This window comes from Crinia signifera, chromosome 3 (genome assembly GCF_055691185.1).
Source record: "Crinia signifera chromosome 3, ASM5569118v1, whole genome shotgun sequence".
Taxonomy (NCBI): Eukaryota; Metazoa; Chordata; class Amphibia; order Anura; family Myobatrachidae; genus Crinia; species Crinia signifera.
The window spans coordinates 38,491,660-38,518,421 of record NC_139219.1 but is presented as its reverse complement, the minus strand read 5'-3'; the positions used below and the strand labels follow the sequence as shown (position 1 = coordinate 38,518,421).

The 26,762-nt window shown below is 44.6% G+C and overlaps 1 protein-coding gene across 4 annotated transcripts in view; it reads left to right on the top strand.

The window, feature by feature from the left end:
* Positions 1-25,975, top strand: part of SERTAD4 (SERTA domain containing 4) — a 63,928-nt gene extending 37,953 nt beyond the window's left edge. For 2 of the 4 annotated variants that reach the window (XM_083175660.1, XM_083175659.1), the window contains exons 3-4: positions 12,613-12,725; positions 24,563-25,975. In XM_083175660.1, coding sequence (XP_083031786.1) covers positions 12,613-12,725; positions 24,563-25,282 — 833 coding nt within the window. In that variant the 3' untranslated portion in view covers positions 25,283-25,975. The remainder of the gene's footprint in view (positions 1-12,612; positions 12,726-24,562) is intronic. The other 2 variants (XM_083175658.1, XM_083175661.1) reach the window with 2 other exon arrangements.
* The last annotated feature ends 787 nt before the right edge of the window (positions 25,976-26,762 follow it).

The window sequence follows — 26,762 nt, the reverse complement described above, 5'->3', positions numbered from 1 at the left end:
AAGGGGAAAGGGATGGGGTAGTAGAGAACTGAAATGACCCTGAAACTAGGGTCAGAGTGTTTGTCGCCCAAAAAAATTGGCGACAAAACAAAAAACATTAGGGGAGTGACCTTAATTAGGTCCCTCACGCATTCTAAACAGTAAGTAACGCTTAACTGATGTAAACATGTATAGCATTCTATATCAATTGCAGTATATAATTCAAACTACCAAATATATAACTTCAGAAATAGGGAAGGCACTGGTGTACAGTGAGAGTGATATGTTCCCGTATCATATCATAAACAAATAATCAAATAAACAAATAATCAAGTATAAATCTAGATAAGTAGCATAATGAGTTTCACGTATAGTGGAATACATTAGCAGTCCGAGTGATTCTAGGAGTTGGAGCCCAAAACGAAGGGATCAGAATGCTGACCTGTAGGGACTCACGCTCCTATCTCAAGGGTACCAGCCCATGTTATTTGTTATAACGGGTATCATGGGCTTCTATTTCTTTCAGTCCACCGGCACTTGGGCAGATGAAGCAGGTTTTGGGACAGGGATCGTGATGTCCCAGTCCTCCAGCAGTTTTACTCCAGCTTCGAAGGAGGAGATCACGAATGAAGATGAATCATATCTTATGATGAGTTTTACCGGGAATCCCCATCTGTATTGGATGTCATTTTCTCTTAGAGCTGACGTTATGGGGTGAAAGGCGCGTCTCTTTGCTAATGTAAATTGCGAGAGGTCTGGGTATATCTGGAGGCCACCTAGCATATCGGACCCATCCGCTAGTCTGGCTGCTTTGAGAATTTCTTCCTTAATGTGGTAAAAGTGAATTCTAAGGAGGACATCTCTGGGATAAGTGGATGTGAAGTTCCCCCTAGGTTTGGGCAACCGATGGATACGGTCAACGATCAGATCTTGTGGCGTAGCTGTCGGGAGCAGTTTTTGAAATAGTTTAGTGGCGTATTCCTTTAGCTCGGCGGGGGCCACAGAGTCCGGCACTCCGCGGATCTTCAGGTTGTTTCTTCTAGACCTGTCCTCCAGGTCTGCCATTTTATCTCGCATTGAGGCGACCTCGTCTTGTAGCTCTAAATGTGAAGTAAGTAGGTCGTTGTGGGACGTCACTAATTCCTGCATCTTGTTTTCTAAGTGGTCAGTACGGCCCGCTATTCCCACTATGTCCTCTCTGAGCGTTTGGATTGAGGTGTCCAGTCCCGTGAGGATGTCTGTGCGAAACACTGATAGCATTTTAAGCATAGACTGCGTTGTAAGCGGGGCCTGTGGGTCAAGATCTATGTCCATGTCTGTTAGGGAATTGGAAGGTGTGGTTTTAGATGATTTGGATGGAGTAGTAGAGGGTCTCGGAGGTGTGGGTGCAAATTTCTGGGTCTGAGCTTCGGGTTCTATGAAGCGTACAGGTGCAGGCCTTTTAGGGGTTTTTGCTCCCCTTTTTGATGGCATGGTAGGGAGGGTGGTGACGTCTGTAGCAAAGAGAGCCTTGAGCAATGGAAGCTGGGGGATAGCTTTATGACATGTAGAATGCTATATGTACTGCATGGAAGGGGGGATGGAGAATGTATAATCACATTCCCTTCACATCTATGTGGTTTGTGATGGTTGAAACTGAGGGACCCCTAGGAGAAGCATCAGCGAGGAGTATTCACATTGAGGCTGCAGGCTTGCTGGTGCTGGGAGCTGGGTGACAGAAGTAAGTGGGGAGCACTGTTCCTAGCTGGTGGAGCAGTGTCCCACAGCTCCAGCCAGGGAGGGTATTGTGGTAGGGTGCACCACTTATAGAGAGCCTTAGCTCACTTGTTATCTCAGCTCGTTTGCAGCAGCTGGGCTGAGTAGAGGGGATGCAGTTTTTTTTTCCTAGTTCCCCTACCAAGATGGCCGCCGCTGTTTCTTATGTGAGCGTTGGGCCAGGAGAAGGGAGCAGTGCAGGCAGGTAGGACTTACCAGAGCCCTCTCTGCTCCTTGGATCGTCTGGTGGGTGTCAGGGGATGCCTGGGTGTCCGTTGGGGGGTTTTCAGAGGCTCCGGCGGCGTCTTCTCGCCGCGGAGCTCGATTCCCGGCTGTCCCTCAAAATCGAGGCCCCGGCTCCGTTGTCACGGGTAGGCCGCAATCCGCAAAAGCCTGCAAACAGGCTTCCCGACTCCGCGGCCACCCGCGGTCAGGCACCGGAGGGTTGGGGAGGCTCTGGGGGTCCCTCAGGGATCCTTCTGGCGACTGTGGTCCTCTGCAGCCCGCTTTTAGGGGCAGATTTAGCAGGAGCTCAGTTGCGGTGCTGCTGCTCTTAATGGCTGCTTGGCCACGCCCCCAATTGGTGTAATCCTTTGTATCAGTAATTTGTCAATTGAAGTTTGTGAAGCAGTAGAGGTGTGGACATACCAGGCGGGGGGAATAGCTAATCCTGCAAGTTGGTGGAGTGAAGCACTACAAAATATAATCTCAGAAAAAACTGTGGTAAACCGGTGTAATAATAACTGGCCGAGTGAGATCTGAAGCAGTAGAAGCGGGGTTGAAAGCAGGAGGAGGGAATAGCCAATCTCACAAGGGTACTGGAGGTAAATACTATAAAGTGAATTGGGGCAAATGCCAAAGAGAGACACCAGTGACAAAATGTCTAAACAGGGGAAAGCTGGGCAAGCAGCAGCAGCGGCGGCAGCTGCGAAGCTGGAAAAATTCACTAGAGGCAACCCCCAGAGTAAAAATCCAGACAAAGAGACGCGAGAATCATTGTCCCCCGATACTTCACTGCTGTCGAAGTCGATAAATGTTGAGTCCATGACTGAGTCAATGATGCAAAAATTGCTGGAGGCGATTAAAGGCAGTGAAACCCGGTTAGGAGAGAAAATAGAGCAAACCCAAACCGAAATTGGCCTATTAAAGCTAGATGTACAAAAAACCCAAGCGAGACTAGAAGAGACCTAAAAAAGAATCTCAGACATTGAAGATAGACAGTTACCAATTGAGTCCCAAGTGAAGGAATTAAAAAATGCGGTGGCAGGATTACAAAATCAGGTGTCAGAGATGGAAGGGCGAGCCCGCCGGAACAACATCAGAATAGTGGGGATACCCGAAAAAACGGAGGGTACAACCCCGGAAAAGTGGCTGGAAAGCTGGCTAGTCACTCAATTTGGTAGAGAGGCGATGTCCCCCTTATTCTGCGTGGAGAGAGCACACCGTGTGCCCAGTAAACCGTTACCACCAGGGGCTCCTGCACGGACTATGATTGCAAAAGTTTTGAATTACAGGGACCGGGACTGTATATTACGCCCCGCTAGGGCCAAGAACCAGATTGAGATTAATGGATCAAACATCATGTTATTCCCAGACTATGCAAGAGAGGTGCAGAAAGAGAGGCTGAAATTTGTGAACGTAAAAAAAAGATTGAGAGAATATGACCTACAGTACTCGATGATGTACCCGGCGAAGATGCGAATAATTGCAGATGGAGTAACTAAATTCTTTTCATCCCCAGAAGAAATATCAAAATAGCTGGACAGTCGAAAGAAGTAGTGGGGGGAGGGGAAGTTAGGGATTGGAAACAGAAATGAGTAAATACATGTAGGATAAACATGATGGTGCGGCAGATGGGGCCGGATTGGACCTTCAGTGCTAAATGTGATGGGGTCATGTTTGATCCGATCCCTCGGAATTTTTTTTTTTTTAAATTTATTTATTTATTTATTTTTTTGGTTTTTGTCCCTTTAGACATCTCTCATGAAGAATGGAATGGATAATAATGGGATAATATGGCAGCACGCCGGAAAGCGGGTCATCAAGGGAGGTCACTAGGGTGGGAAAGTGCCCCTAGTGGAGAGTGGGTGTAGGAATAGGGCTGGACATAAAAAACCCAGCACTATAACCGAGGGTAAATGGATATGGGGGGGATATGAATGTGTGGAGGTGGGAAGGTTTAAAATATGCTGTCAAGGGGGTGGCATATAGGGAGGGGGGCAGGGGAGGGAGGGAGGATATACGGTTCATAAACAGCTAATGGTGGATAAGATGGAGTTGTTTCACTTGTGTAATGTAAATGGATATAAAATCACATTAGGATATGGTTAAGGTACTATACTGGAATATTCGGAGCTTAAATGACAAAATTAAGAGAGCTACAGTTTTGAACCAGGCTAAAAAATATGGGGCCCACATAACATGTTTAAGCGAAACTCATCTGGTACAGGATAAGGTTATGGCATTGAAGAGGACATGGATGGGGCAGACGTTTCACGCCTGCTTCACTCATTACTCACGAGGTAAATCAGTCATTGTGCATAAGAATACACCCTTCCGCTGTATTAGACAGGAGATAGATGTAAAGGGGAGGTATATATTTCTGCAATGTGAAATATTTAATAAACCAATGTGTTTGCTTGCGGTGTATATACCTCCACCTTTTCAATACGATGTGCTACTACGGGCAGTGGATTTTGTTTCAAGGTCCCAGGGTGCAGATTTAATTTGCATAGGGGACTTTAACAATGTCATGAACCCCCAAATAGATCGATGGTCTAGGAAATTAGGGGTGGGGAAAGGGGGAAATAAGGGCCTGGATAAATTTATGACAAAAATCGGGTGGAGGGATGTATGGAGGGAGAAATACCCTAACACTCAAGCATTCTCATGCCACTCCCAATCATATGAAGCACTGTCCCGTATCGATATAGCTTTTGTAGATGACAAGACATTAGTTAAGGTGGAAAAAATAGAGTACCTCCCCCGAGGCATATCAGATCATGCACCCATAATGCTACAATTAAAACAGAACTTAGAAAGAGGCTGTAACCTCTGGAAATGTCACCCAATATGGTAAGGCCAAATGGGACCTGGGCTAGAACTGGTACAAGAGTGGCAGGAGTACTTTGAGAATAACGATGAATCAGCAACAAAGGATATAGTATGGCAAGGGTGGCCAAACCTGTCCTCAAGATCTACCAACAGTTCATGTTTTTCATTCAACCTGTGAATCTATAGTAGGAATGAATGCAGCATGTTTGAAAATGTGACAGTTAGTAATGACTACAGCTGTGCAGCAGCTAGGTGATTTGGAAAACGTGGACCGTTGGTAGATCTTGAGGACTGGTTTGGCCACCCCTGTAGTATGGGATGCTGGGGAAGCTGTAATTAGAGGCTCACTAATTAAGAGAATCGCAAATATAAAGAAGTGCTCCAGGCAAAAAAATCAGGAATTAGAGAAAGAGAGTAAGGATTTGGAAATTAAATATTGGCAAACCAAGTCAGAAAGTGCTAGGAGAGAGTGGGCACGGGTTAATAAAGTATGGGTCAACGAAATTAAAGAAGTAGCGGTGAGACAGGAAATGTTTAAATCCCATAGCAGATACTTGAACAGTGACAGACCAGGTAGCTGTATGGCACACTTACTTAGAAATAATATTCCCTCAAAAAATATATTAAGGATGGAAAATGGGCATGGGACAGAGATGGATAAGATTCAGGAAATGGCACAGATATTTACCCAGTATTATGAAGGGTTGTATGCATCGAGGTTACAGAAAAGTGAGGAGGAGGTAAGATGCTATTTGGATAAGGTGTCCCTCCCAGCAATTAGCCAGGAAGATCGAGAAGGGCTAGAGCAAATAATAAACATAGAGGAGGTCAAGTGTGCCATCAGGGCACTGCCAGGGGGTAAGGTGGCTGGTAGTGACGGGTTACCACCCGAACTATATAAAAAACACATGGAAGTATTTGCTCCCTGGTTGACAGAAGTATTTAATGTCTGTGGCTGTGAGGGAAAATTACCAATATCAATGAATGAAGCTGTCCTAGTGGTGATACCGAAAGAGGGGAAGAATCCTAGGAACCCCGAATCTTATAGACCCATATCCTTGATTAACTTAGACGCCAAAATATTAGCGAAAATTATTGCAAACAGAATTGAGAGAGTGGTGAGTAAAATCATCCACCCAGATCAAACTGGGTTTAGGAAGGGGCAAAGTACAGCCATAAACATTAGGCGGTTCTTTACCAACACTCAGGTGGAAAGGGAGCATGGAGGTGAGGCAGCGGTGGTCACATTGGACGCAGCAAAGGCGTATGACTGCGTCGAATGGGACTACCTCTGGGCCGTACTGAATAAGATTGGATTTGGCCCACAAATAATAAAGTGGATAAAACTATTGTACCACTCACCGATGGCAAGAGTCCAGGTGAATGGGTACACCACAGAGCCATTCGCCCTAACTAGAGGAACCAGGCAAGGGTGCCCGCTCTCTCCAGTATTGTTCAATCTGGCTATGGAGCCGTTAGCAAGCATACTAAGAGACCACCAGGAAATAAGGGGGTTGGAGCAAAGGGGTAAAAAAAAAAAGAATTGATATCTATGTATGCGGATGACATGATGATATATTTGGCCAACTACACGCAGGCATTACCCGTGGTGTTGAATATAATTGAGGAACATGGAGAATACTCTGGGTTAAAAATAAGTTGGGGAAAGTCGAATATCTTACCATTAAAAGGGAAATGCCCAGAGAACATAGACGATATAGGTCTAAAATGGACCAACTCAACGCGGTATTTGGGAATAATAATGTCAAAAGCTCCCAATTAGTTTATGACACTAAGGGGGATATTCAATCTCCGGCGAGCACCTCCTACCGGGGAGATGCCCGCCGGGCCCTATTCAATGCTGTCTTCCCCGACAGCATTGAGCAGGGTATCTCGGCAGAACGAGCCCGACATCACAAGCTGTCGGGCTCGTTCTGCCAAGAACAGCCGGGAAGTGACGAGCTGCCGGCTGCAGCTCGCCTCTTCCCGGCCGCAACTCGCAGCCACGCCCCCTTTTCGCTCCCCGGTAGGCGGGACATTGAATCCCGTCTGCGTATTCTCGGTCGAGCTGACCGAGAACGGGACTGGGTCACGGCGGTTGAGCAAGCTCGACTGCCGTGACCCTGACATTGAATACCGCCCTAAATGTTATCCCCGCAATCAAACTGTACCAAGAAAAAGTAAAAACATGGAGCAAACTTCCCCTCACTGTGACTGGTAGAATAAATCTTATCAAGATGGTAATACTCCCAAAATTGTTGTATATCTTTCTACAATCACCCTGGTATATCCCTGTTAAAATTTTTAAGCAGCTAGACAGTATTACAACGTCATTTATATGGGGAAAAAAGAGAGCCAGGATTAAGCTGGATACCCTTAGGAGAACTAAACAGAAGGGAGGACTGGGTATTCCCCACTTTCGGTTGTACTACGTGGCAGCACAATTAAGTCATCTGCAGACATGGATCAAAGGAGAGGCGGAGGAGCAGATTAAAACATTGATCACACAGACACATGGCTACTATGACCCGAAGCAAATACTTCTCTCAAGAACTAGAATAAGAGTCCACTACTAAAACAAGCAACAAAAATATGGGTATATACGAATAAGCTGTTGGGGAATGATAGCCTGGACCCAGAGATCCCAGTATGGGTTGGAGATGATGGGGGAAAATTAGAGCAGAAGAAGATGATTAAGGAGGTTAAGGTACAATGGGAGAAAGTGGGGATTCAAACGATTGGACAGGTGTACCATAATGGAGTATTTAAGACATACAACCAGTTAGAAATGGAGTACAGTACAAGATTCCAAAAGGATATTTTTTCCGATATTTACAGCTTAGGAGTAGATTGGGACAGGTGCTAGGGGAAAAAACAGTAGATATCCAGGACTCCCCGATAAAAAATATATTAAGGTTAGGGTGTCATGGATATATAAAATCTTACTAAAGGAACTAAAAAACCCCCAGATGGAAAAGACCAGGGAAAAATGGGAGGGAGATATTGGGGTCATGACCGATCAAGAGTGGAGTCAGGCGACGCCGTCGCACATTAGAGCAACGAGGTCGATCAGATTCCAACAAATCCAATATTATGTAATCCACAGATCATACATTACGCCAGAAAAACTGAGACAGTACGATGGGAGTAAAAACGACCTGTGCCCAAAATGTGGCCAAATAAAGGGTACCTTTTTCCATTTGTTATGGCAATGTAGAAAAATACAAAAATTTTGGGGCGAGGTGAAGAACATAATGGCGGAAATGGGGGTTAGTAGGGAATGTATAAGTGTTAAAGCCTGCATGTTAGGAATCAACATCAAGGAAGGAAGGAGGGGGTGTGATAACAGACTAATAGAAAGACTGATGGCCCTGGCAAAAGTACTAATAGCGAGAGGTTGGATGTCACACAGAAGCCCGAGGAAGATAGAGTGGATTAACCTGGTAAACACAACGGTAGCCCACGAGAAACATGCCTCTATCAGAGACATGAAAAATATAAGTAAGCACAACATAGTATGGGATAAATGGATGAAGTCAAAATATTATGAATAAATACACGTTAAAATAAACACACAAATAAATTGTTGTGAGAATAATCACGAATGTATATTGGCAAATTGAAAGTGCACTATGAATTGAAAGGCACCTTATAGAATAAAAAGAAAGTTAAGTAATTAATAAATTAGTAAAATAATAAAGTATATGCACATATTTAAAAAACAATAGAGGTGGAAAACACAAAGTGTGACACTGGGGTACAAGTTTAGACAGGCACAGGTGGGAATTGAATCGTAGGATATGATAAATGAACCAAAGAGACCCAAAATATAATCAAAGAGATGGAGAAGGGGGAGAGGGGGGGGGGGGTATGGATGTGAATAAGAAGTATGGGGGGGAGGGATAAGGAAGGAGAAGAAGAGGTGGACATAGAAGGTAGATCCGTACTAGGCAGTGGCGTAACTTCATAAATTGCGCCCCCCCGCCGGGAATTTTGTCGCCCCCCCCCCCCTCTCAAGAAAAGTTACCCCCCTCCTTTCTTACCCTGTTGCCGCTGCTGCCTTTGAAACAGTACACGCAGATCACTGCGGTCCCGGCGCTTCTCCTCCAGGCTGGCTCGGCTCCTGTCCTGCTGCTATTAAAATCTCCCTCCCAAGATGTCCGCCCCCTTACAGCAGACCGTTTTTTGGGATGCTAGAGGAGGCTCCTCTAGCATCCAAAAAAAAGTCTGCTATAAGGCGGCGGACATCTTGGGAGAGAGATTTTAATAGCAGCAGGACAGGAGCCGAGCCAGCCTGGAGGAGAAGCGCCGGGACCGCAGACAAGTAGATGTGCGTGTCCCGGCTACAGAGGTGGTGGCGGCGGGGGCAAGCAGGCAGCAGTGAAACAATAGCCCCGCAGACCCCCTGCGCCCACACTTTACTCAGCGCCTCCCCGCCGCTGCGGGGGCTGCGGGGCTATTGTTACGCCACTGGTACTAGGGGACCCTCACAGGAATAGGGAGGGTTCTGTTGCGCCATAGGTGGTTTTCTGTATGTCTAATTTTTTTCTACTGTAATTGTTAATGAATATGTATGTATGATATGTGAAAAATCTAATAAAGAACATTGAAATAAAAAAAAAAGAATCAGGCCCCTTGACCCTAGTCTCACACAGGGCGAGAATGACGCTCACATGTTCAACCAGCAATCAGCAAAGACCAGCCATGGTCCAGAAAACCAGTTCTGTTGCACAGACCATTCACAAATACATCCCGTAGCCAGTCTGTGACCTGACCATAGTTTCAGACCATAGAAAATTTCCTGTGCTGACTTGGCAGTGATCCTGCTGCGCACTACACTGTAAAATAAATAATGTCACGGCCTCCATTCAGTGGAATGTAACTGTAACAGTCTGAACAACAGGTGGAGGTTGGGGAACACAGTGCATTTCCCACGTTTCTTAACTAACCCTCATTATAGATCTGATTGCTGCATTAGCCAATCACTTTTTGTTATTTCAGTTTGGTGATTTTATTTTGAAAGTGATCTGTATGTGGCATATTGTAGAATACTGTATTGCCGACTAGACAGTGATATAGTGCCTCTACAACCTGAAAGACAATGAGCCTTATTCGGAGTAGCACACAATGCCAATATTCCACACACGTGAGTGTTAATTTACAACTGCGTGTGTCTGGAAACCCCTACAGCACACGTGTTTCACAGCATACACACACATGGGCCAGATGTATCAAGCTTCCAAAAATGATAAAGTGGAGAGTGATAAAAAGCCAGTCAATCAGCTCCTGCCTGCCATGTTACAAGCTGGGTTTGAAAAATGTCAGGTGGGAGCTGATTGGCTGGTTGTTTATCACTCTCCACTTTATCACTTTTTCAAGCTTGATGCATCTGGCCCAAAGTGGCTGTTGGGATCGGAGGAGGCAGTGTCAGATGTTGTGGGAAGGTGATGGAGTTCCTGGGAGGAATCTGTTAGTGCTCGCCCCAATTTGTCTGCTGACATATGTTCCAGCTGTCCCAATTTCCATGGTCACTTTTTTGTGTGACTATCCCGCTGCCCCTCCTGTGTCCCAACAGTGTCCTGTTGGGGGGACAACGGCGGCCGTTGGGCCATGGTCAGACTGAGAGCCTGCACCTGCAATAGAGCTGGAGCAAGTTTCAGTGGTGCAACCGGTGGCACTAAAAGTGGGGATCTTCGAACAGCCGCATAGATGTATGCAAGGGAAAACCTTTGTAGTCGTATATGCATAAAGGCGCAGATCGGTGACAGGTAATACGTGCTTGTGACTCAGGCCTAGTTGCTTTTCTTCTACAAATTGTTTGGGTCTGACTGTGACAATCATATGGGCTTGTGCAGATCGGGGACCAAAATATAGAAATATATAAACCTTCATAGGCAAGCCCAACAGGGTGTGTTTTTAGGGCTTGTGAGAGCAAGTTACATAGTTACTGACTCAGAGTATGTGCTAATAAATGTACAGTATTTACAATTAAAAAAAATCTTATAGTCCATATTGGTAAAGTGCAAATCTTTACTTTCTTCAAGCCATTTGTAGCGATGTGCCACCAAATATCACCACGTTACACTAACTTACACTAATATTCCTGCACAACCCTGTATACTGTGCCTTCACCCAACCGCAACTGTGGCACTCGCCACTTGACACACATTTTCAGTCTCTTTTCATTTCGTATTTTGCACTTTCTAAACACCAGGGGATCTGAGGGCCTGATTCAGACTTGACCATTATTTAGAGAATTCACAAATCGAGTTCCAAGGTTCAGGAATTGCTTATGGATTTGTGAGGTGATAGCGGTTAGCGATCCGTTAGCCATTCCCTTGTAACTCAGTAAGGGGCATTTTTCTCTTTCTGGCTGGCCGGCGGCTTTCTCCTCGCAGTCCACTGTGACTTCCCGCACTAGCAGTCAGGTCTGAATCAGCCTCTAAATGTCCCCATACATTATGCAATGCCCCCTTGAGCCGCCCAAGACCTTCCCGGGAGTCAGGATCGCATGCGATAGGATATTTTGCATGTGATCCTTTTGCATGCGATCTATCCCATGGGATCCCAACCAAGCCTGCAGATTACTTCTCCTGCCAGTGTGACTCAGAGGATCCAGTACGATGCGCACGGGACCAAGCTTCGCATCGGACCTCCTGTCATTCACCTGCAATTTGGGCTCTTTCCCTGCGATTGAGCACTACAATCACAGGAAAAGAGCCAAAATTACAGTGGAATTGCGTAGTGTATGGGGCCTTAAGACCGGTTTGTTCAGGAAATCTATGTATATGTCATTGCTATATTGCATGCAGTAAGGCACCAATCAATCAACGATATGCTCTGAAGGTTGCTAAGGCTATACTAAAAATCCCCATATATGGTAAAACAAATGTAGGTACCAATTCCCATTTCGTTCATTAAAGTTCTTTAGGAAATTAAGTTATGGGAAATTATGTTTTGTGAGTTAGAGATTTTGAGTTAGAGATTTTGGGTGGAATGGGAGCCCGACCAGCGTGGTAACCCACATGGGAGCCCGACCAGCCTGGTGACCCACATGGGAGCCCGACCAGCCTGGTAACCCACAGGGAAGCCCAACCAGCCTGGTGACCCACATGGGAGCCCGACCAGCCTGGTAACCCACATGGGAGCCCTACCAGCCTGGTAACCCACATGGGAGCCCAACCAGCCTGGTAACCCACATGGGAGCCCTACCAGCCTGGTAACCCACATGGGAGCCCTACCAGCCTGGTAACCCACATGGGAGCCCTACCTGCCTGGTAACCCACATGGGAGCCCAACCAGCCTGGTAAACCACATGGGAGCCTGACCAGTCTGGTAACCCACATGGGAGCCCAACCAGGCTGGTAACTAACATGGGAGCCCTACCAGCCTGGTAATCCACATGGGAGCCCAACCATCCTGGTAACCCACTTCAGAGACCAACCATCCTGCTAACCCACATGGGAGTCCGACCGGCCTGGTAACCACTGTAATAGGGACTCACCCTTGTTACTCCATTAGGAATTAATAATCTCCAGCGTAGAATATAGCGTATTTTGCAGTGAACGAGTGCAGTGCTTGTCTGAGTATTTATTAAATTACATTACTGTTAATATGCCATTTGTCAACTGCTTTTTGATATGGTCTGACTGACATTTCCTCTATTGGTTCTTTCAGTAGAGTATTACGCTTCTAGATGTGTAACAAAGAAATGCAAGATCACTGTGTGCCATGGTATATTCTGTTGTGTGTTAGAAAACAAATTTATTTGGAGAACCTCAGGCGAACTGCATGTCATCTGTCATATCTGATTTATTACCACAGAATCACATTACAGGGGAATTTCACATCCAAAAACAGCTTCCAAGAGCGCTTACTTTAAAAGGAAATATGTAGAAGAGGATTATCATCTGCCGCTCAGCAGCTGTAGTCATAAAGTATGTTTTGTCTTTTTTACTTACTTTGATACATCATCGCAACTGTTTCTTTTCTGCTTTTATTGATTATTTTCCCGCAATGTTAGCATATGACAGCATTTGTAGATTGCAGCTTGAATATACACTGAATATATTTGAATATGTATTTATAATGTCACACCTTTTTTTCTCTGCACAAAAATATACTTTAATGGCATAATTTATTAATAGTAACAGTTTCTTATATAGCACATACATATTCCGCAGCGCTTTACAGGAAATAGTTGAACATTCACATCAGTCCCTGCCCCAGTGGAGCTTACAATCTATTTCCCCTACCACATGCACACGCACTCACAAGCATTCTAGGGTTAATTTTGTTCGGAGTCAATTAGCCTACCAGCATATTTTTGGATAGGCAGGTATACTAGAGGTGCGTGGTAATGATAGGCAGGTATACTAGAGGTGTGTGGTAATGATAGGCAGGTATACTAGAGGTGTGTGGTAATTATAGGCAGGTATACTAGAGGTGTGGTAATGATAGGCAGGTGGTAATGATAGGCAGGTATACTAGAGGTGTGGTAATGATAGGCAGGTATACTAGAGGTGTGTGGTAATTATAGGCAGGTATACTAGAGGTGTGGTAATGATTTGCAGGTATACTAGAGGTGTGGTAATGATAGGCAGGTATACTAGATGTGTGTGGTAATGATAGGCAGGTATACTAGAGTTGTGTGTGGTAATGATAGGCAGGTATAGTAGAGGCGTGTGGTAATGATAGGCAGGTATACCAGAGGTGTGTGGTAATTATAGGCAGGTATACTAGAGGTGTGTGGTAATGATAGGCAGGTATACTAGAGGTGTGTGGTAATGATATGCGGGTATATTAGATGTGTGTGGTAATGATAGGCAGGTATACTAGAGGCGTGTGGTAATGATAGGCAGGTATACTAGAGGTGTGTGGTAATGATAGGCAGGTATACTAGAGGTGTGTGGTAATGATAGGCAGGTATACTAGAGGTGTGTGGTAATGATAGGCAGGTATACTAGAGGTGTGTTGTAATGATAGGCAGGTATACTAGAGGTGTGTGGTAATAGTAGGCTGGTATACTAGCGGTGTGTGGTAATGATAGGCAGGTATACTAGAGGTGTGTGGTAATAGTAGGCTGGTATACTAGAGGTGTGGTAATGATTTGCAGGTATACTAGAGGTGTGGTAATGATAGGCAGGTATACTAGAGGTGTGTGGTAATGATAGGCAGGTATACTAGAGGTGTATGGTAATGATAGGCAGGTATACTAGAGGTGTGTGGTAATAGTAGGCTGGTATACTAGAGGTGTGGTAATGATTTGCAGGTATACTAGAGGTGTGGTAATGATAGGCAGGTATACTAGAGGTGTGGTAATGATAGGCAGGTATAATAGAGGTGTGTGGTAATGATAGGCAGGTATACTAGAGGTGTGTGGTGATGATAGGCAGGTATACTAGAGGCGTGTGGCAATGATAGGCAGGTATACTAGAGGTGTGTGGTAATGATGGCAGGTATACTAGAGGTGTGTGGTAATGATAGGCAGGTATACTAGAGGTGTGTGGTAATGATAGGCAGGTATACTAGAGGTGTGTGGTAATGATAGGCAGGTATACTAGATGTGTGTGGTAATGATAGGCAGGTATACTAGATGCGTGTGGTAATGATAGGCAGGTATACTAGATGCGTGTGGTAATGATAGGCAGGTATACTAGAGGTGTGTGGTAATGATAGGCAGGTATACTAGAGGTGTGTGGTAATGATAGGCAGGTATACTAGAGGTGTGTGGTAATGATAGGCAGGTATACTAGAGGCGTGTGGTAATGATAGGCAGGTATACTAGAGGTGTGTGGTAATGATAGGCAGGTATACTAGAGGCGTGTGGTAATGATAGGCAGTTATACTAGAGGTGTGGTAATGATAGGCAGTTATACTAGAGGTGTGGTAATGATAGGCAGGTATACTAGAGGTGTGTGGTAATAGTAGGCAGGTATACTAGAGGTGCGTGGTAATGATAGGCAGGTATACTAGAGGTGCGTGGTAATGATAGGCAGGTATACTAGAGGTGCGTGGTAATGATAGGCAGGTATACTAGAGGCGTGTGGTAATGATAGGCAGGTATACTAGAGGTGTGTGGTAATGATAGGCAGGTATACTAGAGATGTGTGGTAATGATAGGCAGGTATACTAGAGGTGTGTGGTAATGGTACTGACAGAGCTTGGCGGTGGGGAGGGACAGATCAGTGGATAGAGAAGGGAGCAGGAGAGGGCGTAGCAATTGGTAGACTGAGTTGACCCAGCACATACGTTCCTTTACTAGTAATAAATAAATAATACATTTCATTCTCTGCAAAAATATTAATGTTTTAAACAGATTTTCCGTTTTTTGCTTAATATTTAAAATTGTTTTTATTGTTTAATTAATTTTATTTTTTCCAGATGCATAAGCAGAAATATATTCAATAACAAGACACTGTAGCAATCAATCCATTATATACCTACACATACAAACACATACTGAGCACATTCATGCAGTCCCAGTGCCAGTCTTCAGAGACATGACAAGAGACTGTACAGTGCATAGAAGATAATGTTCAGAGTGCGATAATGACCTCACTTCATAGGTTTATTATAGCCAGTGTAGTGCAGTATACTGTATTATGACTGACTCATGTGCTTGCTGCTTCTCCAAGGGCTCTACATAAACAGGAGATATATGATCTAATCTTTTATCTTGTGGCAGCTTCAACAGAGTGCTCACATAGGGTATAAACTGACACTCGGCTTGTAAGACCAGTCACAAGAGCTCCATATAGGAGGTAGGGGATAGGTCTCTAACCATACTGCTAGCTCCATGGGTTGCTATGGCTGCAGTCACTTAAGTGGGTACTTGTTTCCTAGAACGGCGCCCACGATTTTGATCTTAGGCATCGCAAGGAAAAAAATTGCGTCGGTCGCATCGCATGCGGCCAAAAAATCGCAAGCAATGCGACCAACGCGATTACCGCGATTTTACATAGGAAACAATGTTAAATGGCCCAATTGACCCAATTTCACATAGGGAACAATGTTAAATGGCCCACAGACCCCAAATACCCACCCTGAAGTGTGAAATGGCCACCGAGCCCGAAGCATGGCGAGGGGACGCAGAACACGCTCCCGAAGCGTGGCGAGCGGACACGGATTACTTAACATGTATTTCGCGTCCCCTCGCGGGGCTCGCTGCACTCGCCACGCTTCGGTCTCGTATTCCGCATCCGCTCGCCACGCTTCGGGCTCGGTGGCTCGCTGCGCTCGCCACACTTTCTATTCTCAACTCCACGCTGACGTGGATAGTGGGGGTATGAAAAGGTCGGAGGACGCGTACCGCCGCCCCTCACGGGCTCGCGATGTACATGCGATGCCTGCGATGGGCGCCGTTCCAGGAAACAAGTACCCTTAAGTGTTTTTTTTTTTCTCACCAAATAAATCAGCTTTTATGAAGAGACAAGTTTACCTGTAATTTATATTACCTCAGACCCGTGCCCACTGACATGATTTGTAGGGACAGGCCCAAGTTTTGAAATAGACGCATATGGGGGCGGGGTGGGGGGCTTTTTTGGACCAACATGGGTAGCATTTTGCCTATATCCCACAACTACTCAAGCCATTTTCCTTTGCTTCGGATCACCTCGCCGTAAACTTGATGTAAACCTTTTTCTCATGGTTACCTCAAGAAATGGTATAGTACATTGACATTTTTGTAATGACTGTGACTAGAGAGCTTGGACCTGTCCCCCTCCTCCCAGATAATTGTCCCCGCAAGGGGTTGGTTATCGTCACTTTTTGTCATTAGGTAGGACATCTTGTACAAGGTCTCAGGTCAGCCAAGATTCTCCATCCAACACTTCCATCAGTTCAGATGTGAATTTGAATCCTCTGCTTCCAAGTTTTTGATTCAATGTTTAACACTTTTGTTCACTTCACTCATAAACATCACTTAGGAAATGCTTATACAAACATGCGCTGCCTGGCGTGTGTGGGCTACACATAGACCTTCCCAGGAGAGAAGCCTCCCTGGAATATATTCTCAAATACTGGCAATTATGCACATGACATCATGGCGGTTGTCAGAACAGATGGAATAGACCCACCACTCACCTACCCCACCCATCTCTCATTACGTGTGAGACATACCCACATTCAGTGGAAAATAAACATACATTGATTTCATGGGCATTTCGTGCATCTTTATTCAGGATTTTCCCTATACAGATTAAAATATATTTTTTATTCTAATTGACCGGTTGATTTTTTTTTTGTCTTTGATTTGTAAAGATTTTTATTTACACACAGTGGAGGCGCCATATTGTTTTCTGTTGCAGTCCAACATTCATGACTTTCTTTTAGCATATTTTAGTCATTTATACCCATTTTGCAACCAATTCTTTACACACAATGGCTGCCTCTGCTGTTGTCAACAGGACACTTTAATTCACCTTTGTAGACTCTCCCAGAGGACAAGATGCACTAAGGTTTAAAAGTGATAAAATGGAGAGTGATTAGCCAACATCCAATCAGCTCCTAGCTGCAATGTCACAGACAGGGTTTGAAATATGACAGTTGATTGGTTGTTGTGTATTACACTCCATTGTATTACTTTTTTAGGCTTAGTACATCTCACCTTAAGGTCTGTGAAACTGCAGAAATAGGGAGGGGTCTTAAAGCAAGCCAGGCCAGATAGAGGAGCAGTGCGCAGCATGCTATCACCGTTCTCCACCCCGCCATTTTAAGGGTGGAAACCGGCCATTTCTGGGAGTGTCAGAGAAAACACAGGTGTGGCCTGGGCAGCCTGATCGCAGTCCTTTGCAATTTTACACAACAGCAATCAAGTTTGAATTAGGCCCTAAGTCCTGCTCACCACAGCTTCACGTAGTTCCCCTCTTTGTCTTCTGGAAGGGTGCTGTGAGAAGTCGGCAAATCTGTTTTCATTTGTGCAAATTCCGTTGGCTTTTGGCCTGCATTTACAATAACTCACAATAGAGGCCATTGTGTGTATGGATCAAGACAATAAAAAGTTAAAACTGTTGCTTCTGCGTGTGACTGTAGTATGACTGCATAGGAATGAACTGTACTAATCTGGCCGTTCAGTGATGAACTCCAGACTACCATGTCGGTAATGTTACAAGAAAATAAAATAAAAATAAAGAAAAGGAATCGGAGAGTGAAATTACCAAGGACTTTTTTTTTTATTTCCTTAGTGCTGGTGTGGCCGGAAATGTCTCAGATCTCTGCCCTGGTCCCACCAGTACTTACTTGGTGGAGAATTTTCCATCTAAGTCTATGGCACCTCATGTGTCATCTTTGGCAATTTTCCATCTTCATAGAGTCCTTTGAGTCCAACTTATTCTTGATATTTTCCAGAAGGCTTTGTGTTCGCTTCTCTGGAAATACAATGACTTTTATAGTATTTTTTGTTATAGTCTAACTGCAAGTTTATTCTTCTGGCAGAATTCAGATCAGTGCAGATACAGTATGTGCTTTATGTATATTACATGGACATATGGGGAAATATTTCTTGCCAAAGCTTTTTTTCAGGTTCTGTACATGTTATCAGAAACAATCTCTATTAAAAGAAACTTAATGTTTTTGAAAAAGTATAGTTACTTCCTCATCTTTACGGCCACAGCTTACCCGACAGAACTTACGTAGCGTAACCTGCACCACCTTGGGTCCACGCCACCATCTATTACCTTTAGTAAAGTTGTGGCAAGCGGAGTGGAGCGAGGCACCGAGCCCAAAGCTTGACGAGCGAAGCAAACCCGCGAGGGGACAATGGTGCTATTCTGAAAGCGGCTAACGTAACTGGCGTAAGCTGTGGCCGCAAACATGAGGAAGTACCAGTATAATTTATTTGTTATATGTTGTCCTCTCCATATTGCCATAACTTCAGGAATGTTCATCCCATGTCACATACTGCAGTCAAATACAAGCAAAGTGCAAACATCAGGTTAACTGCAAATTTTCCATCAGCAGACTTTTCTCTTTGTCGGGATAATTCAGACTTGCTTGCTAGGCTGTGTATATTCGCTGCTTAACAAAATAAAGTAGTGTCTCGGGTGTAGCGAGGCACTGTGCCGAAGCAAGCAAGTCATGCGAGGGGGTGCGGTGCTACGTTTTAGTGTCCATGTTGACTGTGTCGACATTCGGGTAAAAAAAAAAGTGAAAAAAACTTTTGACTGTTGCCTTCCCCATGTCGACCATATGCTTGTGTTGACATAATGGCCCTGTCAAACTTCAGTCATGCCGACCTTTAGTCATGTTGATCTTCATGCATGTTGACCTAATGGTGTCGACCTAGTTGGTGTCTATTCAATGATCCATACCCATACAGGTGGCTATTTGCAATGGCTCACAACTATACCATTCTACCACAGATGCAGCCAAATCATATGTAATTCTAAATTAGCCTCAAAATGCAGAGTTCGGGTAATGCTATGTACAGTAGCATTCATAACATATGTGCCAATGAGTTAACAGTGTACACATTTCCCTATAGATTGTAAGCTTGCTGCAGGGCCCTCTAACCCCCAAGTCTGTCTGTTGTTACCCAGTTTGTTTTATCACTGTCTACTATTGTAAAGCGCAACGGAATCTGCTGCGCTATATAAGAAACTGTAAATAAATACATTTGTAACTGCAGATCCAGAATGGCAAGTGCCCAAATTCTCCCTTTATACTGGTGCTTATTGCGAACTCTGCATTATAATAATAATGATCAATTACAGAGCATAGCAAGCTAATGGGGGAATGTTCACCCAGCATAAGATATGCGCATGTTTTATCACATACATATTTTATGCCCTTGTAAAACGGCCCTCCGCTCACAGAACATATTTCTACATGTAATTGTATTACACAGATAACGGCTTAGGGCTATATTTACTACAGTGCGTGTTTATAGAAGTGACGATGTGGCCCATAACAATCAATCGGATTACACTTATTTATCTATGGCAGGGGTGGGGAACCTCCGTCCCGCAGGCCGTAAACGGTCCCCGTAGCCAGTTTGACTGGTCCGCCCATCCGCCCGATGTCTTGCCCGGGATTCAAGAAAGGGGGGGTTCTCGCGAGAGGCGATTTAATCAGCAGCAGCTGGAAGGGTGAAGCTGCCAGCCGGTGCGTGGGACGCGTGCAGCAGAGGAATTTGTAAGTGCCTAATGTAGATATGGCCCCTAAAGGATTTTTACACATTACAAATGGCCCTTGCGATGAAAAAGGTTCCCCATTCCTGATCTATGGGCAACATCTTCACTTCTAGTATATACAGTATATACCCCTTATACAGTACTTCCAAGGACAACACGTATTGCACAAAGGAGGAATTGCACTGTTTCTTACCTGTAGTGGTCTTTCAGCTTAGCATATATATAATATACAGGCAACTAACATTTTATTACACTTTGAAATGTTTCCCAATCTTTTTGCATTTTGCTATAAATTTAATGGAGATGGCACTTAATTCCCCTACTTTCACTATTTCCTGCATACGAGGGAGATATGTGTACTGTGGCTTAGTGTATCCGACACATAAATCTTTGCATCATGTTTAATGTGGCACTTATTATAATAGATTTAATGCATTTTTCCCCTGCAAGGATTACCGTAAAGGATTTTACTAAATGGCTCCTTCTATATAAATACAGGATTATTTTATTTATACAGTGATTTTTCTTCCATAGATACAGTAATGGAATGGAAATTAGTTGTGAATTCTAACATAAATGTATAGGAAACACGGATAACAGTATTAAAAGTATCCAGAGACAGAGTCTACTGTATGTACTAAATCTTGGAGAGAAATAAAGTTGACGGCGATGAAGGGGTAAATGTACAATAGCAGATAGGTCTTTTCGCTTCGCCTCTTTATCGGGACGAACAGTAGGGTATGGGCTATTTCACACACTCCGGCTCCAGCCGGGCGGTGAAACCCCGCACGGTGAAAAGCCGTGCCGGACACCGTAGTTAGTAATGGACACAATCGTGTCCATTCACACGGGACGGCCACGGCCCGGCCGCCCGCTTGCAGCCAGATCCCACCACTGGAAGGGACGGCTGCCGGGCTGTGGCCATCCCCACCATTCTAAACTCCTGAGTGCGGCATGGCTTCTTGGCCGTGCGGGGTTTCGCCGCCCAGCAGGAGCTGGAGCGTGTGAAATAGCCCTATGGGTAAAAACCAGACCCGGACAAGACCCCGGACTGCATATCAAACTCTGCATTTCGGAGCTTGTAGCGTTCGGTCTGGTGTTCGGGGGTGTCCTGTTCAGGGGGACTTCACTTAACAGCTGTACTAGGGAGAGGAGGAGGGGGAGAATAAAGCCTCCCTGTATGGTCTGGGCATGTTGCAAAAACCGGAACGGTCCAGACCACACAGGGAGGCTGTAATATCCCCTTCCCCATGTTTCTGGTGAAAGCAATCGCAGGCATCCCCCTGGATAGTACACCCCCCGGACCAGACACCGCAAGCTCTGGAATGCAGATTTTGCTGTCCGGGGTCTTGTCCGGGTCCGGTTTTTACATAGTCCCGGAAATAGTATGACCGAGATGTATTAGCATCTAAGAAGATGGAGCAGAGGAGTGAAATGGCCGTCAGCACTTACAGCGCATTAGCCTAGTGCTGATTATATGGATATCTGCCCCTACTGGTTTCAGTGTGCATGGGCGGGATCTTGTCATTATAACAAGATCTCCTGCGTGCACCATGGAGCCAGCAGCCACTACAGTGGCTGTCAATGGGGCAACGACACCTGCAGATTTCTAACTAGACATCTGCAGGTGTTGGAATTTCAGTGATGCTGACCATTTAGACATTGCCCCACTTATCAAGGTGCTATCTTAGCACCCTTGCCCCATAGCAGGCTTCTCTTCCTTGTTATCCGCGCTGACATCGCTTCACCACCATAACAGTGTTTTATACATTTACCTCAAAGTGCCAGCCAGCCATCTCCTAACTGCCATGTCACAGGCTGTGTTTGAAAAAGACTGTTAGGAGCTGGTTGGCTGCTACTTTATCTCCACCCCTTTATTTTTTCCAAGACTTTAGTAAACAGACTCCTTAGAGAGAGGCCTATTTATTATATAGTTTACGGCTGGTGGTACCAATATTGGATAGTGATGTTTTAGTAGAGGACATGGATTAGAACGATACATCAAGGAGTTAGCAGAGAGAGATGGTAGGTTTTCCCATAGAAAAGTGTCCCCTAGCAACAAGGTTAGCAGCAAAACAAGTGTCGCCGTAATCACCATTTCGGATCACAGAAAATCACTGAAATAAATAACTTTTTGTTGTTGCATATTGGCACAGTGATACCTCTCACCACCCTGTTAGTCCTCATTTGTCTGCATGTGAAGTGATTCAGGGGTAGATGTACAGTAGGAAGTAGTGATAAGGGAGAAGTGAGCCAGAGGGGAAGTGGCCCATAGCAACCAATCAGTACTGAAGTAACATCTATAATTTACATACTATAACATTATACAGAGCAGCTGATTGGTTGCCATGGGACACTTCTCCTCTGCCTTAATTTTCCTCCCTTATTACTGCTTCATACATCTATCCCTCAGTCCTATTGTCCTATTTTGTCAATGTCGACATAGTGAATGATGGCCTTCAGTATCCATCTTTTGACTGTCTACCTAGACACTGATTGTGAGCTAATCCACACACAGTTACTATGATGCTCTTTTTTTTTAGCTTGCTGTTCTGCATAGAATTGTATTACCTCTTGAAACCGTAGAAAGTTTATTCTGTATGGAATTGTACAGTTGCCTATTCTATTGAACAGGCTCTGCCTTGAATACTGTTCAGATGTTGTTATATTTAGTTTGAGTATAGCGCTGTATACAGTTCCTTTTTTTATTTATATATTTAATTCACTGTGTAAAATCATGCCCATGTTGGGTAGAAGCGGTCTACAGGGATTTCGGTGGTTATTCAGACCGGATCGCACAGCTGCAAATTTGCAGGCGGACCGATAATCGATCGGCCGCGCATGCAGATAGCTCATAGTACACATGAGGCCATCCTGCGATAAAATCATGCTACTTCTTTTATCGCTGGCCGTTCGCAAGTTGATTGACATGAACCTGGCATTAATGGGTGTCACCCGGCCATTTTCTGGGAGTGTGAGGTAAAATGCAGGCGTGCCCCGGGAAGGCGTGTGGCATCAGCTCTGGCCCCAAACCGACTGTTTCTGTCACAGCCACTGAGTAGGTCCTGGGTAAACGCACATGCTGCGCACACATGAAATAGTGGGGCATATGTATTAAGCCTGGTCAAGAGATAATCTGGAGATAAAGTGAAAGGAGATAACGCACCAGCCAATCAACTCTGTATGAAATATGACAGTTGGGAGCTGATTGGCTGGTGCGTTATCTCCTTCCACTTTATCTCCAGATTATCTCTTCGCAAGGCTTAATACATCTGCCCCATTGTTAGTTGGCGAGCAGATTGCAAATGGTTTTGCAGCTAATCATCAATCCAGCTATTTTTTTTTTTTTTTTTGCAAGCCATGCAAAGCACTTTGCCTGCTTGCACAGGGTTGGATTTCACTGTGTTTGATTGGCGTATACTTGTCTGCAGGGCTCTGCAATTTAGCAGAGCAGCGATCATCTCTGGATAACCCCCCTTTATCGTAGCATCTTTTTATATTGCAGCACACCACTAGAATTGCCTGCGACACTTATTTGTGTGTTCCCCTAGCCCTACCTCATATACCGATGACCTTCACAACTAAGGCGCTCAAACTACAGTATATAAATGACTGAAATTGTCAACACAGTTTTGCCTTGTTCTGTATATGATAGTGATGTGACTTCACCAGCAGGCTTTGGAAGTGAGTGTACACAAGCACACTACATGGCAGAACACAAATGTACAAAAAGCATATTTATAGACATACTGCAGTGACCAAAAAGCAGAATAGCATTCTTTGGAGCGACACACATATTGTATATGCAGCCAGACAGGTTGTCCCAGTGCAGAACTCACTTCGTTCAAATTCTTGCCTTGATGTTGCTCGTTGTAATGAATTGATACTCTGCATTCTCATGAGTATTATTTCATCCTACAAAATGACGTTTTGCATTGTATACAGTATGTGCCGTTGGTGCACCTCTTCAAACCTCATGGTTGTGTTTTTGTGAATCCTGTGTAAGAATATGAGTGTTTTTTTGTACAGACATGGGAGGTCATTCTGGTTTGCGAACATACCTGTGCGTTCACACTCACTCAAGGGTTCGATGTTGAAGCTCTGCACATGCAAATATTTGCTTATGCGCATGTGCAGGGCTTCTCCTTTGTGCTCGCAATGGGGGGGGGGGGGGGCATGGTGGAGGCAGGGTGCGTTTGCATGCATTTTCTGGGTGTACCCACCAAAACGGTGGCATCCCCACGCGAACGCGGGCATGTACCTGCCTTCTGAGGGCGGGTGGCTGACTTCGGACATCACTGGACATCAGCTGCCCGCCCAGGAGCAGGACGCTGCAAATCTAAGTCAGCAGAGACTTACTTAGATTTGCAAGCACTGAAGAAGTCATTCGATAGCCTGCACGCTATCCTTTGAATGGATGTTTATGCAAAACATCCATTCAAAGTCCAGCAGGTACATTCGTCATGCAACTGGGGGCGGGCATTTGTAAGGCTCGTTGAGCAGCGAAATAAAGCTGCTTAGAGAGCCAACCAGAATGACCTCCATATTGTAAATTGCAATTTTATTGTATGTTGTTTGAAAATGTACTTTTTCATGGAGCAAAAATTTAATTGTCATGATTTTTGTTTTTTCCCTCTATTTAGAATGTATCAATCTTTGAAGAGAGAGCCCATGTGCTTTACATGTCCTTGGAGAAATTAAAATTCATTGATGACCCGGAAGTGTTTCTGAGAAGGTCAGTCCTCATCAACAACTTGATGAAGAGAATTCATGGCGAGATTCTACTGCAGAACAACTGGTGTTTCTCAGCCTGTTCTTTGGGAGGAACTTCAGCCCAGGAATGGTTTATGCCGCAGGATTGCCCTTATAGGAAGCGCCTTAGAATGACTAAGGATGACAGTAGTCTTCAAACTTGTTGTTTTTACCAGGAATGTGGCAGCCATTATCTAAACATCCCATTCGCTGTTAATGCAAATGGAGGGAATTCCCCAGCATCCTGTGCATCTACCAGCACTCTGCCTTCACCAGGATGCTCTCACCAAATGGATTATAGCACAGGAGAAGCTCCTTTATACAGGAATGGAATCCAGGGGGCTTCATGTGGTGGGTTTGTGACAAATTCAAAGCCTCAACACAAAGTAAACTTACATGAGGAAGCCGCAGTGGAGGAAAAGAGAGGCCTTCATGGCCGCGAATCTTCAAATGGGGGCAGTGCCTTTGAACGCAAGGGCCGCCTTTATGATTTTTTGGCATCTGGTTGCAATGATAAAAGCAGTATAAGTGAACCATGGAAAAAATCTCTCAGGAAAAGAGAGGTTTCTCCAGGTAATAAACATTGTTGCAACAAAGGAAATAAGATGTGAGCATTGCATTTTTTGTTTTATTATTTTATGTTATCTTTGATGTTGCTCAGAAGTGGGGTCTGTTATGCGGTGGGAAAGGGTTTTTGTAGCTTTATATGGTGATAATGAAACAATCCCTATGCAGAAGGGACTTATGGTATGAAAAAAATGTTGCTGTATTAATTTGTGTACATAAATTTTGGGAATGTATTAGATGACACCCGGCTACCACTTTTTTGGTACTGCCGGTGACTTGGGCTCATTTTATGAAGGTGTACATCAGACAAGTCAACATACTTGCTCGGCACTCGGAACTGGATGCCTTGTTACGCACAAATGATATGTCTAGGAATCCTCAATCTGACTGTAGCTCAAATGAAGACCACCTCTCCCAATTGGCAACGTGGCTGAGAGCCTCACACAAGCCTCATCTCTGTGCATTGAACACCCAACTTTTTAGAACTTTTTTTTATTTTTTTTTACGTTTTACTTTTAGAGCATTGCAAATGTATTTTCCTCTCCACATGCATTTATGCTGTAGTGATCTTCATTTCATTCGTAACATTTGTATTCAAAATAAATTTTGGATTGTAAAATTAGTCTTTTTGTTCCACATTACAAGTTACATGTATGAGCAGAGCATAGTATAAGGGATATATCAGCAATGAACTGTGAGAGTAATTTGTGGACCACAATGGTTGTTACAGAACCACATTGGCGCATCGGCACTTACTAGTACAGGTTGAGTATCCCTTATCCGAAATGCTCGGGACCACGAGCATTCCGGATAAGGGAATATTCCGGTTTTTGGAATAATTTTTTTTTAGCTATACTTACCTGCCCCATGTGGGTCCCCGATGGTCCCTCGGCGTCCATGGAGTCCTCCGCGTCCACGGCAGGCCACCAGCACCGTCTCCGGCGTCTCCAGCGGTCCCAGGAGTGCTTTGCGCAAGTTCCCAGGTGCGCCGGTGTCGTCACCGGCGCGCACTCGCGCAAAGCACTCCTGGGACCGCTGGAGACGCCGGAGAGGATGCTGAAGGCCTGCTATGGATGCCGGAGGACTTGGTAAGTATTAAAAGAGGGTTGGGGGGGGGGGGGGGGGAAACAACAAAAAAAATATTTGAATTATTCCAAAAAAACACGGTTTTTGGAATAATTCGGATACGGGATGCCCGGATACGGGATACCCGACCTGTAATAAGATAAATCTATTGTGTGTTTAGGACAGAGTGTGATCATAATCTAATGGATCTTATTTCTAAGCTCCTATGACTACAAACTGTATATACTGTATGGGTTGTGACACATACTGTATGCCTTGTGCACATATTGTTGTATATCCAGTGGTATACATAGGTTTTCCTATATTAGTGTTGAAGTAATCACACTGATTTGACAACATATACAATATGTGCTGCCTCATTAGTGTAATACACCTAAGATGGAAGAGCAGTTTGCTGGGTAAATTTTGCTGCTCCTCATCTCTATGGGGGGGACTACA